At 39.1% G+C, this 22261-nt stretch overlaps 1 protein-coding gene across 1 annotated transcript; it reads left to right on the plus strand.

Annotated features, from left to right (window-relative positions):
• The first annotated feature begins 405 nt into the window (after window positions 1–405).
• LOC113313005 lies at window positions 406–19500 on the plus strand. The gene is made up of 10 exons (XM_026561736.1): window positions 406–542; window positions 9768–9847; window positions 10054–10140; window positions 11470–13691; window positions 13815–14093; window positions 14207–14518; window positions 14950–15240; window positions 15333–15620; window positions 15728–16027; window positions 16130–19500. Exons 1-10 carry the CDS (start codon window positions 406–408, stop codon window positions 19415–19417), a joined length of 7284 nt encoding a protein of 2427 aa, XP_026417521.1. The 3' UTR covers window positions 19418–19500.
• Window positions 19501–22261: the final 2761 nt, after the last annotated feature.

A 22261-nucleotide genomic window follows, 5' to 3' on the forward strand; every position in this document is an offset into this window, starting at 1 on the left:
TTTACTGCAAAGCATAGTTCAGGTCTTGTCCAAGTTAAATATCGCAGAGAACCAACAATAGACCAATATTCTATAGGATTAGACATAATATCACCTTCAGTAGAACTCAGTCTTTGAGAATTATAATAAGGAGTAGGACATGGTTTGATTCCGACCAGATTTGTTTTTTCCTAATATGTCAAGAGCGTACTTAGTTTGACTTAGAAAAATACCTTTTTTGTTCCTTTTCACTTCAAGACCTTTGTGACCGGTCCGCGAACGTCCGTGTCTCCTTATATGGGTTTCCATAACAAGAGATTTATTCTCCTGTTTACAAACAATATATATATTCTATTGTGTTTTTCCATCCCTAACAAAAAACCTTTGGAGAACTCTTCATGGTCTCAAGAGATTCTGAGTCTTGACATGGAGGATGACACTCAAGGATGTGATTCGATTCAAGAACTTGCTTTAAAGAAGATGCTTACAAGGAAAGAGCACAACTCCTGTATTGATGAATCTCTCAAAGAGTTAAGTCGTTTTCAGGGTGATTCCAAGGTCAAGTTTGTGAATCTTCAACTGCAAATAAATCATCTTTGCTAATCAATAGATCTTGATACGGAATCAGAAGAAAGTCATCGTGGACTGTGTTAAGGTTAGACAACTTACTCGTGTTTTTTATCGTAAAGTTAGTATTTTAACTCATGATCATGGGGTTTCCACCATCAAGAAAATTAAGGAAATCAGCGACACCTTCTGTGATGGATTCATTGAAAGGTATGAAGTTATCAAAGAGCAGTAATATTGTTTAGGAAACTTCTTACGAGAATTTTATTCTTGTTTTTTAAGAAGGATGACTAGGGTTTGGAATAGCCATTATTGTGAGTACACATAGCTATTGCCAACGTTTTCATCTTGCAATGTGTCTACTATTCTTGCAATATAAATAAGTTTCTGAATCCACGATTGAACAACCAAGAATCATCTGGTCAACAAAAATTTCGACCAATAATAAATTATCGCTCAATCGATAAAAACTTATCTCAGAACTCAACAGTTCACCAACTTGCAGAAATCATCAACACATTCACAATCCTTAATCACCATCGATCCCACACACTTCTCAGCTTCCCTCCTACAGATCGACCCCCATCCCTCTTTGTTATCTAATTGACTCTGGAACGACTATTTTATTGGTTTAGGCCTAAGTACTATACATTGATCTCTCGAACTCAAAGCACTCCCGTGCAGTGCATATGCGTAAAAAAGGTTTAGGAAATTTGCTCGGTCGAGGAGTTTCTGCCCGTGCGGTCGTCTCTTCACTTTCCTAAAAAACCAGCAAATCGTTTTCACCCACCAACAGATTGGCGACCACAGTGGGAGATTAATCTCTCTGTTTTAATCTCAATTCGTCAAAATGGTCGATCTTAGGCCAGGTTCAGTTATAAATCCTAACCCAAACGGTGCTAGCACTTGCAACAATAATGGTGGTACTCTAGTCACTACTCCTGCTTCCAACAGCGGGGCTACTAATACTACCCCTGCTCAAACCAACACCGGAAACAACCTTCTCTTTGGATGATGTCCTAAAGAAATCAGAGAAAATCCACCTACCATAGCTGATCTCATGAAAGTTTAGGAAGTTCTCGACAAGAATCAGACAGATAAGGCTGCAACACAGAAAGAGTTATGCAATTATCTCAAGACTTTCACAGATAAATTATCTCCTGAAATTTTGTTGCGCCTACTCTATGGCAAAGCCATGCCGGCCTTAAACTACGCCGTTGGCTACCAAACGAAGGGTTGCAATGATCAACGGCCACCCTTCCATCTGATATGCAGATCTCGGCCCTCCAAGTTTGCCACCAAAACGCATGGCAAACTTCCGGCCCAAGTCCAAACACCATGGTTTGCACCTAAACCCTAATTTGGCCGCGCCTACTCTATGGAAAAGCCATGCCGGCCTTAAACTATGCCGCTGGATACCAAACGAATGGTTGCAACGATCAATGACAACCCTTCCATCTGAGATGCAGATCTCGACCCTCCAAGTTTGCCACCAAAACGCATGGCAAACTTCCGGCCCAAGGCCAAGCACCACGGTTTGCACCTAAACCCAAATTTGGTCGCGCCTACTCTATGCCAAAGCCATGCCGGCCTTAAATTATGTCGCTGGCTACCAAAGGAAGGGTTGCAATGATCAACGGCCACCCTTCCATCTGAGATGCAGATCTCGGCCCTCGAAGTTTGCCACCAAAATGCATGGAAAACTTCCGGCCCAAGGTCAAACACCACGGTTTGCACCTAAACCCTAATTTGGCCGCGCCTACTCTATGCCAAAGCCATGCCGACCTTAAACTATGCCGCTGGCTACCAAACAAAGGGTTGCAACGATCAACGACCACCCTTCCATCTGAGATGCAGATCTCGGCCCTCCAAGTTTGCCACCAAAATGCATGGAAAACTTCCGTCCCAAGGAAAAACACCACGGTTTGCACATAAACCCTAATTTGGCCGTGCCTACTCTATGCCAAAGCAATGCCAACCTTAAACTATGCCGCTGGCTACCAAACAAAGGGTTGCAACGATCAACGGCCACCCTTCCATCTGAGATGTAGATCTCGGCCCTCGAAGTTTGCCACCAAAACGCATGGCAAACTTTCGTCCCAAGGCCAAACACCACGGTTTGCACCTAAACCCTAATTTGGTCGCGCCTACTCTATGGCAAAGCCATGCGGGCCTTGAACTATGTCGTGGGCTGCCCAAACGAAGGGTTACAACGATCAACGTCCATCCTTCCATTTGAGATGCAGATCTCGACCCTCCAAGTTTGCCACCAAAAGCGCATGGCAAACTTCCGGTCCAAGGCCAAACACCACGGTTTGCACCTAAACCCTAATTTGGTCGCTCCTACTCTATGGCAAAGCCATGCTCGACGCTGGCTACCAAATGGAGGGTTGCAATAATCAAAGGCTATCCTTCCCTCTGATATGCGGATCTCGACCTTTCAAGTTCGCCACCTAACTCACAACTCAAAGCCAAAATATCACGGTTAGCACCCAAACCCTAATTTGGCCGCGCCTATTCTATTGGAAAGCCATGCCGACTCTACCATGGCCACTGGCATGCCACCACGCCACACGTAACACCATGTTACACGTTTTCCCATGAAAACACTCGAGACATCAGCACATGTCACAAACTGGGGGATGCTCATTAGGGTTTTGGTTTGGCGGTTTACAGCGTGCGGGGTGCACTACGCCCGTTACAAGAAAGTGTCATAAGAATAAGTCGTTTAGTAAATGCAAGGAATAATGGTAAAACGTTTCTTTCATTATGGAACATCAATTCCAGATGTTACCCGTTACCGCCTCCTTCCACTTTACTCAGTCGTTTCTATTTCTTACGAGACCAGAATACGTTTGGGTTAAGACTTGTATAAATAGGTCTTACCTATTTCCACAAACAACAAGTTTTTGGTCAGGAACATACAACACTCAGAAATCACTTGTTGGCTTTCCCATCTGTTAGCTTTCACTTTCTGATACAAGTCAAACAACTACTCTTCTAGAATCAACTAATCTGGTCTCAACAGTCTCTTCGCTTCCCTCCCTAAAACCAACCCTTCTCCTTCACTTTGTGACCGAAGCAAGTCTGGAACGGCCATTTCTTGGTTTAGGCCGAATTTGTACAGATTGATCTCTCAAACCTAAAGTACTCCCTTACAGTACATTGTTTAGGGTTTAAACTCGTTTCTCACCCACTCACGCGCAATTACCAAAATCAGTAGAAACCGTTTTCACCCTCAAACATCAGTATGCAAATAGTGGCTATAAAAGTTCATGAACCGATTCATGTGAATCAAATCATCTTTTCTTCAATTATGTCTTGTGTAGTTACATAAGATTTCATTGCAATTGAACAACTTTCTAACTAGTTCATTTGAGTCATTTGAACTAGTTATGATGAAGAAGAACATGGTTGATATGAAATGCTCATACGGCTGTTGACAATCCTAGAAGCGTTCATTTCATTTGTGTATAATAAGCTAAGTTTTCGATCTAACGGTTGAAAAATATTAACTTGAATCTAAATCAGGTTTTCATCTAACGGTGGATATTGATTGATTTGTTACCAAGGCAAAACCCTTATTTGAAAGACTATATAAGGGGACATCTAGAAACTCTGTTAAACTAATCCCCACACCTTACATGTGATACTAGTTTGCGTGCTGGAGTCGGTTCTCCTTTAACCTTTGGTTTTCTTCTTCTAACAACCAGGTTAAACGACTTAAAGACTTCATTGGGATTGTGAAGCCATACCGATACTACTTTTATCGTATTTGTGTGATATGATCTTGCATCTTCTATCATACGAGTATATGATTGTTTTGAGATTGATATCTCCGATAGTCAAGATATAAAAAGTAATCACAAACACCTTCGTCTCATTGTTTCGCTACCATACGATTAAGATTGTTTCGCTACCATACAATTAAGATTGTTGTGAGGTGATTGATTAATCTAGGTTGTTCTTCGGGAATATAAGACAGGATTATCAATTGGTTCCTGTTCACCTTGATTATTATCAAAAGACGGAATACAACCTTTTCGGGTTTATCTGTGGGAGACAGATTTATCCTTCGATAGACTTGTCTATGTGAGACAGATTTGTTTATCATCAAGTCTTCGACTTTGGGTCGTAACAACTCTTAGTTGTGGGTGAAATCAGCTAAGGAAATCAAGTGCACAGTATCCTGCTGGATCAGAGGCGTAGGGAGTAAAACCGTACCTTGGATCAGTGGAAGACTGATTGGGGTTCAACTATAGTCCAGTCTGAAGTTAGCTTGGAGTAGGCTAGTGTCTGCAGCGGCTTAATATAGTGTGTATTCAATATGGAATAGGTCCCGGGGTTTTTCTGCATTTGCGGTTTCCTCGTTAAAAAAATTTCTGGTGTCTGTGTCATTTCTATATCCACATTATATTTGCTTATATAATTGAAATAATACAGGTTGTGCGTTTGAATCAATCAATTAGAAACCCGACCTTTGGTTGTTGATTGATATTGAAAAATCCTTGGACATTGGTCTTTGGTACCGTCCAAGTTATTCCTTGTATTTGATTAGAACTCGTAGTCTTGCTTGAGTAAATTAAATCAAGAGAGAGATATAAACTCGTTGATATACTTTTAATTGATTGAGTCTTGTTGATTCTCTTAAAAGTATATTCGGGTTTGTCCATAAAGATTGCTAAGCGAAATATTGGGTGTTGTTGTTAGACCCCCGCTTTTTCAGTATCTATGTCAAAATCTAGTGCTTACCACGCAACACAACATTGTTTTGTGCTAACCATGGGACCAATGGTGATGGTGAGTTTTTGATAAGGGTGATCATGGTAAATTGGCCTTCCCTACTTGCAGAAAAATAACGAAAATCCTTGACCTGACATCAAAATTAGGATATTCGTAATAAATAATTTCAATAAAGCATATTCAACTAACAAACATGGTAGTCCTAAATATGTATATGCATGCCAAATTTCAGGGATTTCCGCATCCTAAACCTTGTTATTTCATGCACGCCAATACATACACCTTTTATGCTGCATGAATGACATAACTTGATTCAGTGTGGGATTTGACGCCATTCTTGAATTAATATGCTACCGATGGTACCATATTTAGTACATAGTCATATCAGTATCATCTCAAGTCTAAACTCCGGCCGATTTCCTTGAACATATTATAGCGGCACTGTCGCACTCAAATTTGTACCAAAGTGGCATTAAACTTTAAATCTAGGTTTGGCATGTTACCGTAGACTCAAACCCTAGATTGTAGCCATATGATGATCAAATCATGATCGATAGCTTCATAATTGCGACACATTGGCTTAGCATAGCCAAGCCCATAACATCTTGGCTAGACATAGCCAAGGACACAATACAGTTGTTATAGCTCAAGATGCTTCAGTGAAGACAAGAACTGATTAATGGCCTAGTTGGAATCATCCCAAAGCAGTTGGCCAAATCCATGGCATAACTAAATACAACTTGGCGGAGTATGGCCTATGGCATACCCACTACCGCGCTACGGCATAAGCTGCACACGATTTCCGGCCTTGGAAGCTTTGTCCAAGGCCATGGCGTGGTCCCGTGAGCATCTCCGGCCTTGGCAGCTTTGACCAAGGCCATGGCGTGATCCCACGAGCATCTCCGGCCTTAGAAATTTTTGCCATGCCATGGCGTGATGGTAGGCTAGGAAATATGACTATAATTATATTAAACTGCAAGTGCACAGTGTCGATATGCAACACAGGGCAAGCACAGGTCGATCCACAGGGACAAGGTGGGTGTTGAGTTGAAACTATGGCCTTACTACAACTGATTCAATCCAAACAGTAACAAAAATGGGTTTTGTTTGCGTCGATACGACAAAGTGATGGATGATTATACAAAATAAACAAGATTACAGAGCAATAAATGGTAAACTAGGGCTTCGAATCCACCTCCTAAACGCATAGAAATCCCTAATTTGATATACTAGCTCTCCCTTCAATCAAGGAGCTATAGAAGTTCTAGCCTCAAACTACCTTGAAGATGTGATATAATCACTAACAAATATGATGAATTAATCTCAATAAAAGATGTCAATCCCTGTATTACTTGTCTTTCTAAGGCACAAGAAATCACAGATTGAACTAAAAGCAGTTTACATATGCTTGAATATTGACAAAGAATTAACCCAACTACCTAGGATGCTTGACATACAAGGTGAAAGCAATTTGCCAAAATTCAGAAATTAATCATGCTTTTCATTGAAATCCCATAGAGAAGAAGAAGTAAAATCAAACAAGAGGAATTCTAATTATCAAAGGAAGTTTCATCTCTGCCCTAGCAGGGATTTTTAAAACATAATGCAAGATGAAAATAAACCTAATTTACTACTGCAAGTTGCACCGGATATTCCGGGCTTAGCTTCTTCCTTACAATCCTCTCCCTATTTATAAAAGATCTCTCCCAATAATCAAATCTCATACTGACAGCAAAAACATATATAAAATTAGGGATAAAATGTTTGACCACTTCCGACAACTCACCAACTGATGCATAGTCTTCACTGTACACAACCACCCTATTGTCTTGATGCTGCAGAGAGCTTGAAATTTAGACCTTCAACTGTCAATTTTGTCACCTTGGAAACCAATTATCCTTCTATTCTTGCACAATTTGTAGTCTAAGGTTAGGTTGAAATGGGTATAATAATAAGAGTACGAACTGGACATCTGATTGATTTGGGAGATATGGAGAAGATATGGGTTTGACAGATCGGGAGAGAAAGATAGGTGGCGCTGGTGGTTTAGCAGTAGGGGGAGGTACTATTGTCGGGTGGATTTAGAAAAAGAATGACTTTTGTTTTCTTTAGTTCTGTTCTTGGAGTTGAAAGAGAAATGGAAAGGGTAGTGTTTAGGTATTAAGCTGAATACCAAACATGGTGTGCATTGTTGTCCGCTTTTCCCCACTAACACCAGAGCTTGAGCTTTGTTACACCTTGTAGTAAATCATCATTTCATCAATTCCCTGAGCCCACAATCGCATCCAAGTTCCCTTTTCTTTCACTCCCTTTGTACAAGCCTGCTAATTTCTTACTCACCATTTACTCAACCACCTATAACACACACAAAAAATGAGATTATTCCGAGAAAATTACCCGTCAATGGACAAATGTGCAAAATACAAGAAAATAGAACAATTAAGCACTATGAATGTGATAAATGACTATAAAATAGTCTAGAAATATGCATTATTAGGCATCGATCACGTGATCCCGCGAGCATCTATGGCCTTGGCAGTTTTGGCCAAGGCCTTGGCGTGATCCCGCGAGCCATTTCTGTCCTTGGCAGCTTTGGCCAAGGCCTTGGCGTGATCCCCACGAGACATCTCCGTCCTTGGCAGCTTTGGCCAAGGCCGTGGCGTGATCCCTCGAGCATCTCCATCCTTGGAAGCTTTGGCCAATGACATGGCGTGATCCCTAGAGCATATCCTGCTTTGGCGGATTTGTCCAAGGCCGTGGCGTGACCCCGCGAGCTATCTCTAGCCTTGGAAGCTTTGGCCAAGGCCATGGCATGGTCCGCATGCTATTTTTAGCATTTGGCAGTCTCGACCAAGGCCATAAGCAACGTCTCAAACTTGGCACATGTGCGTCCTAATCTCACAGATGGCTTTGGCTAAGTTATATTCCCAAAACTCTAATTTAGTACTCCTATAAGGCACACAACATATCAACGGCTAAGATTTATCCTGAATAAGTTGAGATCTATAGTTCATCAAAAGTACATAAGAAGCGTCAAAATATGTCACATGGGGTGATTCTTCATTCGGTATTGGTCTGGTGGTCTACGACAACATGCGGCGTGGTAACACCCCATGTGAAAAGTCAGAGTAATCGCAAAGTCACAACAATAAGGAGAGATAGTGGGCGCATTATAAAAGGGATTCTACAGAAACTTTCCTAAATTATCTCGCACTATCCCACCATCTCCATATCTCCATAACCCACGACTTCCATGATTCATGAAACTGGCGTTATGCATTCTAAACTACTATAAATAGGTTGCTCAAACTATTCAAAAGACAAAACAAGCTTCATCATCCAAAAAACTCTGTTATTCTTCTTAGTTTTCAATACCCAACACACACGATTCAATACAATTGTCAATTTCTCAAACTTTTCTGCTTCCCTCCCCTAAGATCAACCCATCTCCTCTCCATCGTGACCGAAGCAGGACGGAACGATTGCTATCGTGGTTTAGGCTTGTCCTACTCTATATGATTTTCGAACTTAAAAAGAAAATACCACAGCGGTGTATTTGTTTTGCCTGGAAGTAATTTTTAGGTACTAACAACAACATACCTAAGGAGACAAAATCAAATTATTTTTAAACCCTAAAATTAGAATCACCCACCTTTGATGATTTTGCTGATGAAATTCGAAATTGCATAATGGAATTGGTTCACCTTGGAATTAGGATCAAACCCTTTTGATTTCAACCAAAGAACTGTAAGGAATCACCATGAAAATCAAAAGGGGGAACGAAAGTGTTTGAAAGGGTTTTGAGAGAGCAATAAAAGAGTGAAAGAGGATAAATGGGCGAATCCATATATTTTCTATATACTTATGCCCCTCAAAAGGATATTGGGTTCCCATTCTGATCAAGTCAACGAGTTGAATCAAACAGGTACTCATACTTCATTTACACGAAAACTGAAATCCCGTGCAGTGTAGAGAAGGGGTAAAAGCAGACGATAATAAGGTTGTCTTGTGACCCATATCCTTTCTCTACATTTAGGGGATAGGGAAGAAGTATGGTGTGCCATAGTGCTTGTGGCCTAAGAGGCAGATCAAGCGTCTAAATACGGATTAGATCAGGTGAAATCCGCAAACTGGGGTTGATTTAGTCAGCCCCTATTCTGATATTTTAATCTTGTGTGAAATCACAGTAAAAAGGCCGGCCCTCTAAAGATATTATTGTCCGGGTTGCCCTTTTCTCATCGGATATGCTTGGGAGATAGATACAGTCCAAAATCGAGGTCTTTCTTTTATTTTTCTTTTTTGATCGGTTTTGATCGGCAATTAAGATGTCTGGCTGGTTCAAATTGAGTTCTTGGAGGGACACTTCTGTTAGGTTACAAGAACTCAGTATGAACCAGCCAGACAAACATAATGCTAGAATTAGCGGCTCAAACTTACGAAAAACCGTATCTGGACTTACTGTGCCACTGAGCTTGAAGTATCAGTGGCGCAATAAGTCTGAATTTCTTTTTCAAGTCTCACAAGATCGGTCGATTATTTACTCATCTAAGTCAGTCAGGTAAATTATCAAGTTGCTAATTAGTAATTTTTGTGTTTGTAACTTCGTAATTGCGTCGTTATTTCACTTTTTTTTTTGACCTAAACGAAGAAGAGAATGTTCTTGAATTGATTAGATTACTAGTTTGATTTGATTAGTTTAGATGTCAAAATTGGAGTAGTTATTACTGCTAATGAAGAAGAGAATGCGACGGTAATACCTTTCAGGACTGAGTGGACTTGCAGCGCCTAGACGAGAAAGATTGAATGGGTCTTTCTTCTTCATCCAGTCAGTACCAAAAGAAAATGGACAAGGTACATATAACTTGAATAGTTCTTTGTAGTGCTGTTCTTTTTACCTGTGCCTATCTATGTTATCTTTACTAGATTGATGGTTTTATTTTGGTGATTGTGGATGTTACAAAATGCTGTTAAATGAGTAAGAGTGGTTATATAACGATTGTGTGTTGTTATATGAGTTAACAGTTTAACATGATGATATCTTTAACGTAAACTACAGTACAGACTTTGTTTACCTATACACAGAAGCTTCAGATAAACTGATATTTTCTCCTCATATCAACTTGGTTTGCAACCTTTTCAACCTTAGTATGTCTCATTATGTCCATATTGACTCTTCTTTTTACTGTAGTTTTTTTGTCCCTTCAGATGGTTTTTGTGTAAGGTGCATGTTTTTCTAGCCTACCCCAGCTTGTTCGGTAAAAGGCTTGGTTGTTGTTGTTGCACGTTTTTTAGTACCTTTATAAACATTGCAGAAAATTATATTTAGCCCTCCATACTCATTTTCGCGGAATCGAAGTATGTCCATATTACAAAAAAAAAAATCATAATGAGAAGCCTTGCTTGTAATTTGCATCTATTGAAAATTAAGAAAATGAGGATAGTGAACACTATCATGAGCTGTTATGCACACCACAATGTAAAATCCTCTTTTACAAGCTTGACGATACAAAGTAGTTTGCTAGGTTGAGTAACTGGATTTGATTGTGCTGAAATATTTGTTTTCCTGTTATGTAGTACCCGCCTTATATTTTTTAAGGATGGTAGTTGTTGAAAAAAATTGACCCAAAAAAGGTCCTGAAGAAGAGGATCTAAAAATGGATTCATATCCTAAAAAGGTGTAATTCCTGTAAATTTTCTTTTTTTCTATGATTAAACACCAAAATCAGAGGTTCTTTTTGTTTGATTAATCTTCTTCACCACCATTTCCATCCACCACCTTCTCTCCTCTAGGGTTTCATCCATAGAAGAAGATTTAGCTGTTCATTTGTTTCACATTTCTTTTATGGGTACATGCTAAACTGATGATCATTTGGTTCCTCCATAAACCTGCTCTGATTGGTTTTTAGATGAGTTAATTGAGTATGTACGTAGATATGTTTAATGTAAGTGATACATGAGGGAGACAGAAAATGGGCGTTGTAACGAATTTTCTTCTTGTTTTGAGAACCATACTTTCAATCATCAAGACATGTTATAGAGTAGTTCGATATCATCCTTCAGTTTTGTTTGTTATTCTTTTCTTTTATCTTTTATATAGATTCGTTCCATCTGTATTCAACCTTTTGTTATCTTCGTTCCCTCTTTTTACATGCACAGTTGCTCTTATTGCATTGCTTGTAGCTTTAGGGCACGGTACAGATACTCATCAAACACGTTGGGAAGCTGATGAGCAAAAACATCAATCTTCACCTAAAACTAAACATGTCAAAGATAAAGAACCCATTATTGAGAAAGATAAGAAAACATGTGAGGAAACCACCAATGACGTGAAGACCTTGGCAACAGATATTAATGAGAAGCCAGTTGGAAGTATAAGATTGGCTGGAGGTCTAAGCAGAAGGCAGAAGAGTACGAAAAGGGTTTCCTTTTCGCCAATCAATTTTGAAAGTTCGGCTTATGGTACAACTACAGCTGATTATAAATCAAAAGAAATTCTTGAAGATGGCAAATTGGAGATCGATAAGCCAAAAGGTGAAATTTCTGAAAACCAAAGAGATGCATCAGACTCTTCTCAGGATCCATCTTTGGAACAGAACGAAGGCACTGCTGTATCTTTGAGTTCTCATTCAGTGCCTGGTCCTACTTCTTGTCACGCAGAAAGCTCTTCATCAACTGCTTTAGTGGTGGATATCAACCCTGTAACGACTGATGCACCATCTCAACCTGTTCTTTTATCAATCGGTGAATTTGATGGTGCACCAGAAGAATCAGATAGATCAAATGAGGATGGTTTAGAGTCAGAAGCAGAAAAGAACGGAAATAAATCCGCCAGTAAATGGACGGAAGATGATGAGAAGAATCTTATGGATCTTGGGGAATCTGAAATAGAGAGGAACCAGAGATTGGAGAGTTTAATGGCTAGGAGAAGAGCAAGGAAAAAAATGTTGAGAATGGTGGCTGAAAAGAATTTGGTTGACTTAGACCATAATGACCCTCCAATTCAAATTGCGCCATTATCAGTTATTAAAAGCAATCCGTTTGATCATTCGACAGAAAATGAAATTCCAGGTTTACCTCCTATTCCTGGTTCAGCTCCTTCTGTTTTGATCCCAAGAGCGAACCCTTTCGATCTCCCCTATGACCCACAAGAAGAAAGACCCAATTTAACTGGAGACAGCTTTCATGAAGAATTTATGAATGTTATACAAAAAGATATATTTTGTCGACATGAAAGTTTTTGTTATGGATCCACTTCATACTTAGGAGGGCTCAAGCAAGATAAATCTGATAATAATATCAGGTCTTACTCGGTAATCGAAGACATGGGATCGCCGGAGCAAAGACCAATGGGTGCACCAAGTGATTCTACGTCGAGTTTAGGTACTGAGGTAGAATTGCGATCTTTGGTTCCAGATCAGGAAGATGAAATGAAGCCAATTGAAGAACAATCAGCTCAAGAGTGTGAGTTGATGCCACCCATCGATCAGTCGGCTAATTTTGTTGAAGGAACAACTCAATCCCCTGAAGCAGATGTGGTGGAAATTCATCCAGAAGAAAGAAGTGAAGCTTACATGAAACCTGATATTGTTGAAGAGAAATACATTGGATTGAGTTCATCCTCTTCATCTTCATCATCTGAGTTTAGCAAAAATGAAATTCAGTCACAGGCTATAGAACTCAATAGAGATGATTCAGCGCTGAATGATTATGATCCCAAGAGTGGTATGACAGTGAAAGTCAAGGACAATAGTCAACCCTACGAATCAGTATATGATTCTAGTCCATCTGCAATTGAAAAGAGGACAATCGAAGAATCATTGTTTTGTGAGGATAAAGGGGTAGTTCTTACCTCTGTTTTATCAATAGCTTCTGACATGCAAGTAGAGGTATCAGAAGCGAATTCACCTTCAGCTTCATCAGAAAGAAATACTGCATTTACAGATGAAGAACTTCTAAACTACAATGAGAATGTCCGAAGTTGTAACAGCTCTGTCGGTGAAGATCTGTGGGCAGCTTCACCAGACCTGCATACAGTGGATGAAATTGAATCAAAATCGAACGGAGTCACAGAAATTAGCGACCTCGCTGTCATAAATGCAGGACTTTTTGGAGCTTGTACTACTGATGCCAATACCGGAATTCCCATCGAGCAACAACCAGTGCTTAATCCTGTTAACTCCAACCCACCTCCTTGTCCTTCAGAGACTGAATCGAACATTGAAGGTTTGGTGAGTCAAGCTTCGTCTTCAAGTACCGAACCGGAGGTAGTTGCACGAGTTCCTCAAGTGGATTGGAAAGAGAATGTGGCACCAATAGCTTCTAGTTCCTCTGCGAGACAACTTCCACATGAAAGTTTGATAGTTCAACCATCCAGGGATGGTGATCATCACAATGAAGCACAGGTTTGTCGATTCTGAATTTCAGTTTCCATTTGTGAATGTTGTTCCTTTGAGACCACAGTTTTACACCTTCTTCCAAAGTATCACCGTTCACAATTATTAGCTAACTTGTTTGGAAATGGACAGGAACCACCTATCAGTTCTAGCAAAGAACACAGTTTCACAGACCCATTAGCAGTTGATTCCAAAACAAATTCAGCATTACTTGAAGAACCAAGTATGCAAGGTTCGGTGAATCAAAGTCCATCGTCTAATGCTGTAAAGGAGCTGCATAGTCAAGTCTATAAATTGAATTTGGAGGAGACTGCCGACACAACAGCTGCTACTTCATCGCTCGCACAGCCATCTCTTGAAAACTTAACGAATCAGACATCTGTGGATGGGAATCATCTTGATGAAAAACAGGTTTTTGTTATCATAGATCTGCTGAACGTCAGTTATCAATAATGACTTGCCGTTGAGGACACAAATTTCACTACCATACATTGACAGTTGTGTTTTTCTTTTATGATGTACAGGAAGTGTCTTTCAAGTCTACAGATGTACAGGAAGTATCTTTCAAGTCTACAGAGGATGAAAACACTATCAAGAATGTGAAGGATCCACCAGCTGTCGAGTCGTACCCAACTTCCTCTCTGATGTGTGAACCGTTAACTGATAACCAGAACTCATTATCAAGTACCGAGCCAGAGATGCATAACCATGTTGAGCAATTGGTCCTGGAGGAGAATGTTGAACCAAATCCTTCTAGTTCTTCACTTTCACAAGTTCCACCCGAAGAATTTGTCTATCAGCCGCCCATAAATAATGAGCATCATGAAGAAGCAAAGGTCAGTTTGTTTGTTATCATGAAACTGTAAAACGTCCGATTCTCATTCCTGAGGTTATAGACAATTGTCACGGGCCCTTTTCTTTTTGAACTTGAGAACAAAATGCCACCGTCAAAACTAAGTCTTTATTAAATCTACTGAAGTTCTTAGTCTAGACATACAGCCATTGAATTCCAATTTTCTTTCTACAAATCCTGTACTCTGCTGTGATAAAATCGTTTTATTTTCCGGGAGGTGGTTGGAGGACAGATTATGATGCATTTTCTTTCTTATGTTTATATTTTTGTTCCTTCTCTTTTTCTGTCTAAGAAAAAGAAAATAAATTAATAAATTCGTAGCACAAAACTGTTGCTTCCTAGCACCTTTTTTTCTTCTCTAATAAATACTGCTTTTCGCTTGTTCAAAATACTAAATTCTTCGAGAATGAACAGGAACCATCCACCAAGCCTATGGAAGAAGGAGATATCAGCAAGGATGTGAATGACTCAATATCAACTGATTTCAAATCAACTTCATCAGTGGGTGAACCGATAAAGGAGGAAATGATGAATGAGAGCTCATCTTCAGCTGTCGAAGCAGAGATAATGAGCAATCAAGTTCATTTATTGAATTTGGAGGAAAATGTGGATCCAGAAGCTTCTAGTTCATCAGTTTCACAGCTTCCATCTGAAAAATCGGTCGTGCACCCATCCATGAACAATGATCATCACGAGGAAACAATGGTCAGATTGTTTAGATAAAACTACAATAATTTTTAAGCTTTAATATAATATTATAACTTCTTTAGCATACTGAATATTTCTACAATGTACAGGAATCACCCATCATTTCAACAAAAGAAGGAGATATCATCAAGGATGTGAATGACTCGGTATCAACTGATTCCAAATCAACTTCATCGGTGGATGAACCGATAAAGGAGGGAGTGATGAATGAGAACTCATCTTCAGCTATCGAACCAGAGATAATGAGTTATCAAGTTCATTCTTTGAAGTTGGAGGAGAATGTAGACCCAGGAGCTTCTAGTTCTTCAGTTGAACAGCTTCCATCTGAAAAATCGGTTCACCCATCCATGAACAATGATCATCACGAGGAAACACAGGTCAGTTGTTTCTATAAAACGACGAAAAGTTTGAAAGGTTTAATATTTTACTATAACTTCTGTTACTTATGTAACATATTTTTATTTTATATTTCTACAATGGACAGCAGCCATCCATCATTTCAACAGAAGAAGGAAATCTCTCAAAACGTTACCAACATGGTATGCACCCGGTAACAACCGACTCTCATTCTACTTCATCTGTAATGAATGAACCAATAAAGGAGGGTTTGATGAATCGTGACCCGTCGTCAAGTGCGGAAAAAGATATGCATAACCAAGATCTGCAATTGAATTTGGTGGAGAGTGGAGAACAAACGGTTTCTGGGTCTTCACTTACCCATTTTCCAGTTGAAAATTCAATGGTTCAGACGTCCGTGGACAGTGATCACCCTGAAGCTGCACAGGTTAGTTTGTTTGCATCAAGCCGATATGCATTTACACCACACCCTTTTAGACCAATCTATATATCTTGAAGATAATATCAGTTTTAACTGTTCAATGGACAGGAATCCTCTATGCAGTCCCCCGAGGAAGATAATATCATCAACGATGTGAAGGATCGAATAATAGTTGAAGAGGAGAAATCAAAGTCAGTCAAAGATGCTGAAGGAGATAACCAGGAGTTGATTGAACGTCAGGTGGACTTGCCAGAAACAGCAGTGACACCGTTAATAAAGGAGCAAGCTTTTGAAGCAAATCAAAATTTCGAACAAAAAGTGGCCGAGCTAGCACCCAAAAGTGAACTAGATTCATCGGGTGTTATCTTTACCGATGATCATCTTAATGAGGAAGAAACTAGGAAGACAACAGATAGTGGAACAATACAGGAGAAAGATGTTGAAGCAGATCGTTACCCAGAAAAGGATACTTCTACGCGTCTGCATGATGAGCAATTAACAGTTACGTTAACGCCTGAAACAAAAGTAGAATCTGTTATGGTTAGTTTTTCTGCTGATCATCTTAACCATGGAGGAAGGAATAAGACAATGGAGACTGCAACAACACAGAAGCAAGATGTTGACGGGAATCTAGACCAAGAACATGAAATGTCTAAGCTTCTGCACAATGATCAAAAAGTTGGTCAAGCTTCAGAGGAAAAGATACAAGAAGAATCTAGTACCGTTGGCTCAGCCAATTATCATGCTGATCAAGGAAGTCATATGATGACATCAGAGGGTGCAACAGTACAGAGTCAAGATTTTGGGGGCCATGTCAACTTAGAAAACAAATCATCCAACCATTTGCATGATGTAAAGGAAGTACTTCAGCTGCAACCAGAGATAGCAGTAGAATCTGGTAGAGTTAGCTCTTCGGTTGTTCATACTAATGATCAAGAAAGTAAAAAGATAACAGATAATGTAGCAACCCAGGAGCAAGGTACTGACGCAAATTGTGATCAAGAAAGTCATGAAACAATGGAGCATGGGGCACAACAGAGTCAAGATTCTGAAGCAGATCAAGGTAAGGAAAAGGAAAGTACCGGGCATTTGCATAATGAAGACGTTCAGCTAAAACCAAATACAACGAGAGAATCTGGTGCGGTTAGCTCTGCTGATCATTCTAACGAGCATACGAGTTATGAGAAGACGGAGAGTGGGACACAATCAAAGCAACCTTTTGTTGCAAATCCTGATTTAGAAAAAGAAACTTCCGAGGATTCGCACAATGGACAACAAGCAGGTTGTCTAAAACCAGAGACAAAGTTAGAATCTAGTAATCTTAACTTAGATCATGGGAGTTCTAAACTTCTGGAAGCAATGGAAAGCGACTTCAATCAGAATACAGAATCAGCTTATAATGAAAATCATCAGCATTTAGTGAAGGAAATAGCTTCAGATGATCTGGAAAACGAAGTTGCAACTCATCAGCCGCAAAAACCAGGTTCAACAACCAGTGCTAACATTGTTGATCATCATGACACCTATGGCCATGAAGATTCTAATCAAAAGAGTAATGCTGAGAGCGGGTCAGTGGAGAAGAAATTAGCGTTTGGAGGAAATCTACCGCTAAAAAACATTATTTTTAAGAATCTGATTGAAGAAGAAGTTTGGTTAACACCTAAAACAACATTAGAAGCCATCACTCCCAGAGCACCAATAACACCGAAAGCAGCTGAATTGGAACTTCATTATCATCGGAATCATTCTAATGATCACGGAGCAAGTTGTAACATTCCAGAAATGATGGAGAACAGAACTCGAGAAGAAACACATGAACCTTCTAAACCTCTGCAGGTTACAGAAGTAGTAACCGTAGAATCTGTTGATCATGGTAGTGAAAATCAAGATTTTGATGAAAAAGATACCTCCAAACCTCGGCGAAATGAACATGATATTCATCATCCGCAGCAGGTAACAGCAGACAAAATAAAATTCGAATCTGGTGAACATGCAATGAGTTCTGTGATGGAAACTGGACCTGCAAAGAAGGAGCTGAGGTTTGAACCAAATAATTTAAGAAATATGATCTACAAGAATCTTCAACAAGAAGAAGAAGTTTGGTTAACACCTAGAACAGAAGCTGATCATTATCATAATTATCAGCATGATAATGAAAGTTCCAATGTCCAAACAAATACTAGTACACCGACAATGAGAAAGACCGAGAGCGATTCAGCGGAGGCAGAGAAGAAAGTAGATTTTGATGAAGGTAATCATCATCCTCAAGAAAATGAAGCAAGTGATTCTAAAACCTTGGATTGTCATGAGAATGTAGTTGATGAAAGTTCCAATGTCCAAACAAGTGCTAGTACACCGACAATGAGAAAGACCGAGGGCGATTCAGAAGCGGCAGAAAAGAAAGTAGATTTTGATGAAGGTAATCATAATTCTCAAGAAAATGAAGCAAGTGATTCTAAAACCTTGGACGATCATGAGGATGTAGTTGATGAAAGTTCCAATGTCCAAACAAGTATTAGTACACCGGCAATGAGAAAGACCGGGGGCGATTCAGAAGCGGCAGAGAAGAAAGTAGATTTTGATGAAGGTAATCATCATCCTCAAGAAAATGAAACAGTTGATTCTAAAACCTTGGACTATCATGAATATGTAGTTGATGAAAGTTCCAATGTCGAAACAAGTACTAGTACACCAACAATGAGAAAGACCGAGGGCGATTCAGAAGCGGCAGAGAAGAAAGTAGATTTTGATGAAGGTAATCATCATCCTCATGAAAATGAAACAATCGATGCTAAAACCTTGGACTATCATGAAAATGTAGTTGATGAAAGTTCCAATGTCGAAACAAGTACTAGTACACCGACAATGAGAAAGACCGAGGGCGATTCAGAAGCGGCAGAGAAGAAAGTAGATTTCGATGAAGGTAATCATCACCCTCAAGAAAATGAAACAATTGATTCTAAAACCTTGGACTATCATGAAAATGTAGTTGATGAAAGTTCCAATGTCGAAACAAGTACTAGTACACCGACAATGAGAAAGACCGAGGGCGATTCAGAAGCGGCAGAGAAGAAAGTAGATTTCGATGAAGGTAATCATCACCCTCAAGAAAATGAAACAATTGATTCTAAAACCTTGGATTGTCATGAGAATGTAGTTGATGAAAGTTCCAATGTCCAAACAAGTACTAGTACACTGGCAATGAGAAAGAACGAGGGAGATCCAGCAGCCGCAGAGAAGAAAGTAGATTTTGTTGAAGGCAATCATCATCCTCAAGAATATGAAACAAGTAATTCCAAAACCTTGGATTATCATGAAAATCATGAAAATATAGTCGATGACAAGAATGCCAATTCTACTACCAGTACTATTGTTAAGAAAAGCATGGATGAATGACTTTTTTTTTCTGTTGTGAAAATTCATATTATAACCAACATTACGTTTTTCCCTCCATATAAAAATTTGGTTCCTTCTGTACAGGAGAATTCTTGATTTCAATTATAATTAAAGTTAATCAAGAATCATTTTGAATTTTGTTCTTTTTTAATCAATGAGACCTGTTTTACACTAAAGGGGATACCAGTATTATTTGGGGGTGATACCATTTTAGATAGGACAAATAAATATTAACATATCCTGATCGTTGGATTGCTCAATTGTTATAGTCCCCGCTAATAGTGGTATCCCCCTTTATAAATCATGTTGTTTTAAGGCATACCTCAAATTTTTGGCATTCAAAATGATTTGCCTATCTAGGATATGTTTATGAGGGGTTTCCTAGCCACCGGTAAATTACTATGTTACCCTTAGTTTAAAATTATATAGAAAGCTATTATTGGAGCGTCACATTCCATTAGAAGGGCTTCACTAATAGGACAAAAACGGGTCATCCGTTATTAATTTCAAAAGCCCCTTATGTAGAATATTCTTATAATGACTAAACAACCCTCGTTTAACTAGGGTTAATTATTTAAGAAGGCTATTATTGGGGAGTCACACTCCATTAGAGGGGCTTCACTTGGATTCTTAGTGTCCAAAAAAGTGGTTATGGGATATCCTTCACTTAGGTACAAAATGTCTAGAATACCCTTTAACTAAAATAAAAACATAAAAACCTAATCTTTTTTAATCTAATCCTAGAAAAATACTGCTCCTCTTCCTTCCTTCATCTTTCTTCTCTTCCTCTCCTCCACAATCAATTTCAATTCAACTTCAATTCACTTCATCGTTTTCGATTAATCGGCGATTCGAAAACTCAACATCGTCGGATTGAAATCTCTACTAAAGATGAGTAAGAAGGAATCAGCCTCTCAGTCAACCACTAGACCCAAATCTTCATCCTCAACAACCGATTCAAGCATCTCAAGAATTACAATTTCAAACTCCTCAACAACAACCCATGGTGTATGTTAGATAATTATCGAACAAACCCATCTTTGTTTACTCGTTTTTATGCTTAAATAGGAAGATTGGATGAAATCGGAGTAAAATTAGGGTTTATTTAGTTACAGTTTCTAAACTGCTAGTGCTACGTCTAGGTTCGCCAACCGTGATTTCAGTTTTTGAAGAACTTACGTCCAGGTTTTGATTAATTCAAGCCGTAGAAATAGCTTGCATGTTGGTTTACGTTTGGGTTCCATTAGTTTCAACCGTAGAATTGAATTTACGTCTAGGTTTATCTTATAGGCTAACCTAGACGTAATTGTGCATGTATCTTTTGAGAGGAAAGCTCAAATTGGAATATGTCTAGGTTTTTTGAAGCTATTTTCCAGACGTAAGCTAGTACGTCTAGGTTCGTGACTTGTTTTCCCAGACGTAATTTTCTACGTCTAGGTTTATCTTATAGGCTAACTAGACGTAATTGTTCCTGTATCTTTTTGAGAGGAAATCTCAGATTGGAATACGTCCAGGCTTTTTGAAGCTATTTTCCAGACGTAAGCCTGTACATCTAGGTTCATGACTTGTTTTCCCAGACGTAATTTGATACGTCCAGTTTCGTGAAGTTTATATCTGGACGTAATTTTGTACGTCTGGGTTTTTGAAGTATTTTCCCAGACGTAATTAATCCTAAATCGTCTAAATTTTTTTCAAACTAATTCTATAAGATCTATATCTTGTAATTTGAAGGAATCGTGATAGAGTAAAGGCTAAAAAGAAGAGAGGAAATGATTTAACGCCAAAAGATACTCCTACACCTCGCCATGAACTTCATTATGGGGTAGAACATAGAGGTCTCCACAAGGATGCTAAGAAGAAGAAGGATATGACTCAAGGAAGTAGCTCAAGATGTCCTGAAGCATCTCAAGAGGAAGATAATGTTTTCCAAGATCTATAAATTGAAGGGGAACAATTTCAACTACAGGGGATATTGGGAGGTACACTTGTGATTGGAGATACACCAAATCAACAAGAAGAAGAAGAAGTTGTTGTTCAAGGAAAAGGGAAACAAGTTGTTGTTGCTTCACCTGAAGCTACACCTAAACCTCAAGTGAAGGAAAAGAAGCCGAGGAAGAAACCTTCACCAAAAGGCAAGCATATTCCTAAAGGAAATAATTTTTTGCCCAAGAAGAAGGATGGTACACTTTGGGGTGAGGCGCCCGATAAATCTGCGGTCTTATTTGGTTATCCACATTCATGGGCTGCTAAGGTTTGCGAAAGCAGGGTAATAATCTCTAACTTTCTCTTATTTTGCATTATTTTGTTCAACTTGATATATTGTTTATTTGGTATAATTTAGAAATTTAACAAATTTGTTGTTTATACATTTTTTGTAGGATCATGAAATTGGGATAAAGAAACTGAAACATAAAAAGGCTGGTTATTGGCCGTTAGGTGAAGAATGTAAAGAGGTTCGTGATCTTGTATTGGATACAGGGCTAGCTAATGGAATTCTCAACCATCAGTATGAGTTTGATTCTATTATTGTCTGTGCCTTTAGAGAGCGATATTGTTTAGAAACCAATACTTTTCATCTTCCATTCGGCGAGATGACAATAACGCCGGATGATGTGAAGCAAATCTTGAACTTAAACGTTGAAGGAAAATCTGTTTCTGAAGGTTTTGACAACATATGAGTCTGGAAGACCTTTATGTCCTTGTTAAAGACACACTTGGATGGGAGCGAGCTGAGACGGAGAAACAGTTTAAGTGGGCTGGTGGAGATAAACCAGATGAAGCAAGAGATGGTCCATCTATACCTGTCAAAAAGATAATATTGAAGAATCTGAAAGATATGTTTGG

The sequence above is a fragment of the Papaver somniferum genome, chromosome 9 (assembly GCF_003573695.1).
Source record: "Papaver somniferum cultivar HN1 chromosome 9, ASM357369v1, whole genome shotgun sequence".
Classification (NCBI taxonomy): Eukaryota; Viridiplantae; Streptophyta; class Magnoliopsida; order Ranunculales; family Papaveraceae; genus Papaver; species Papaver somniferum.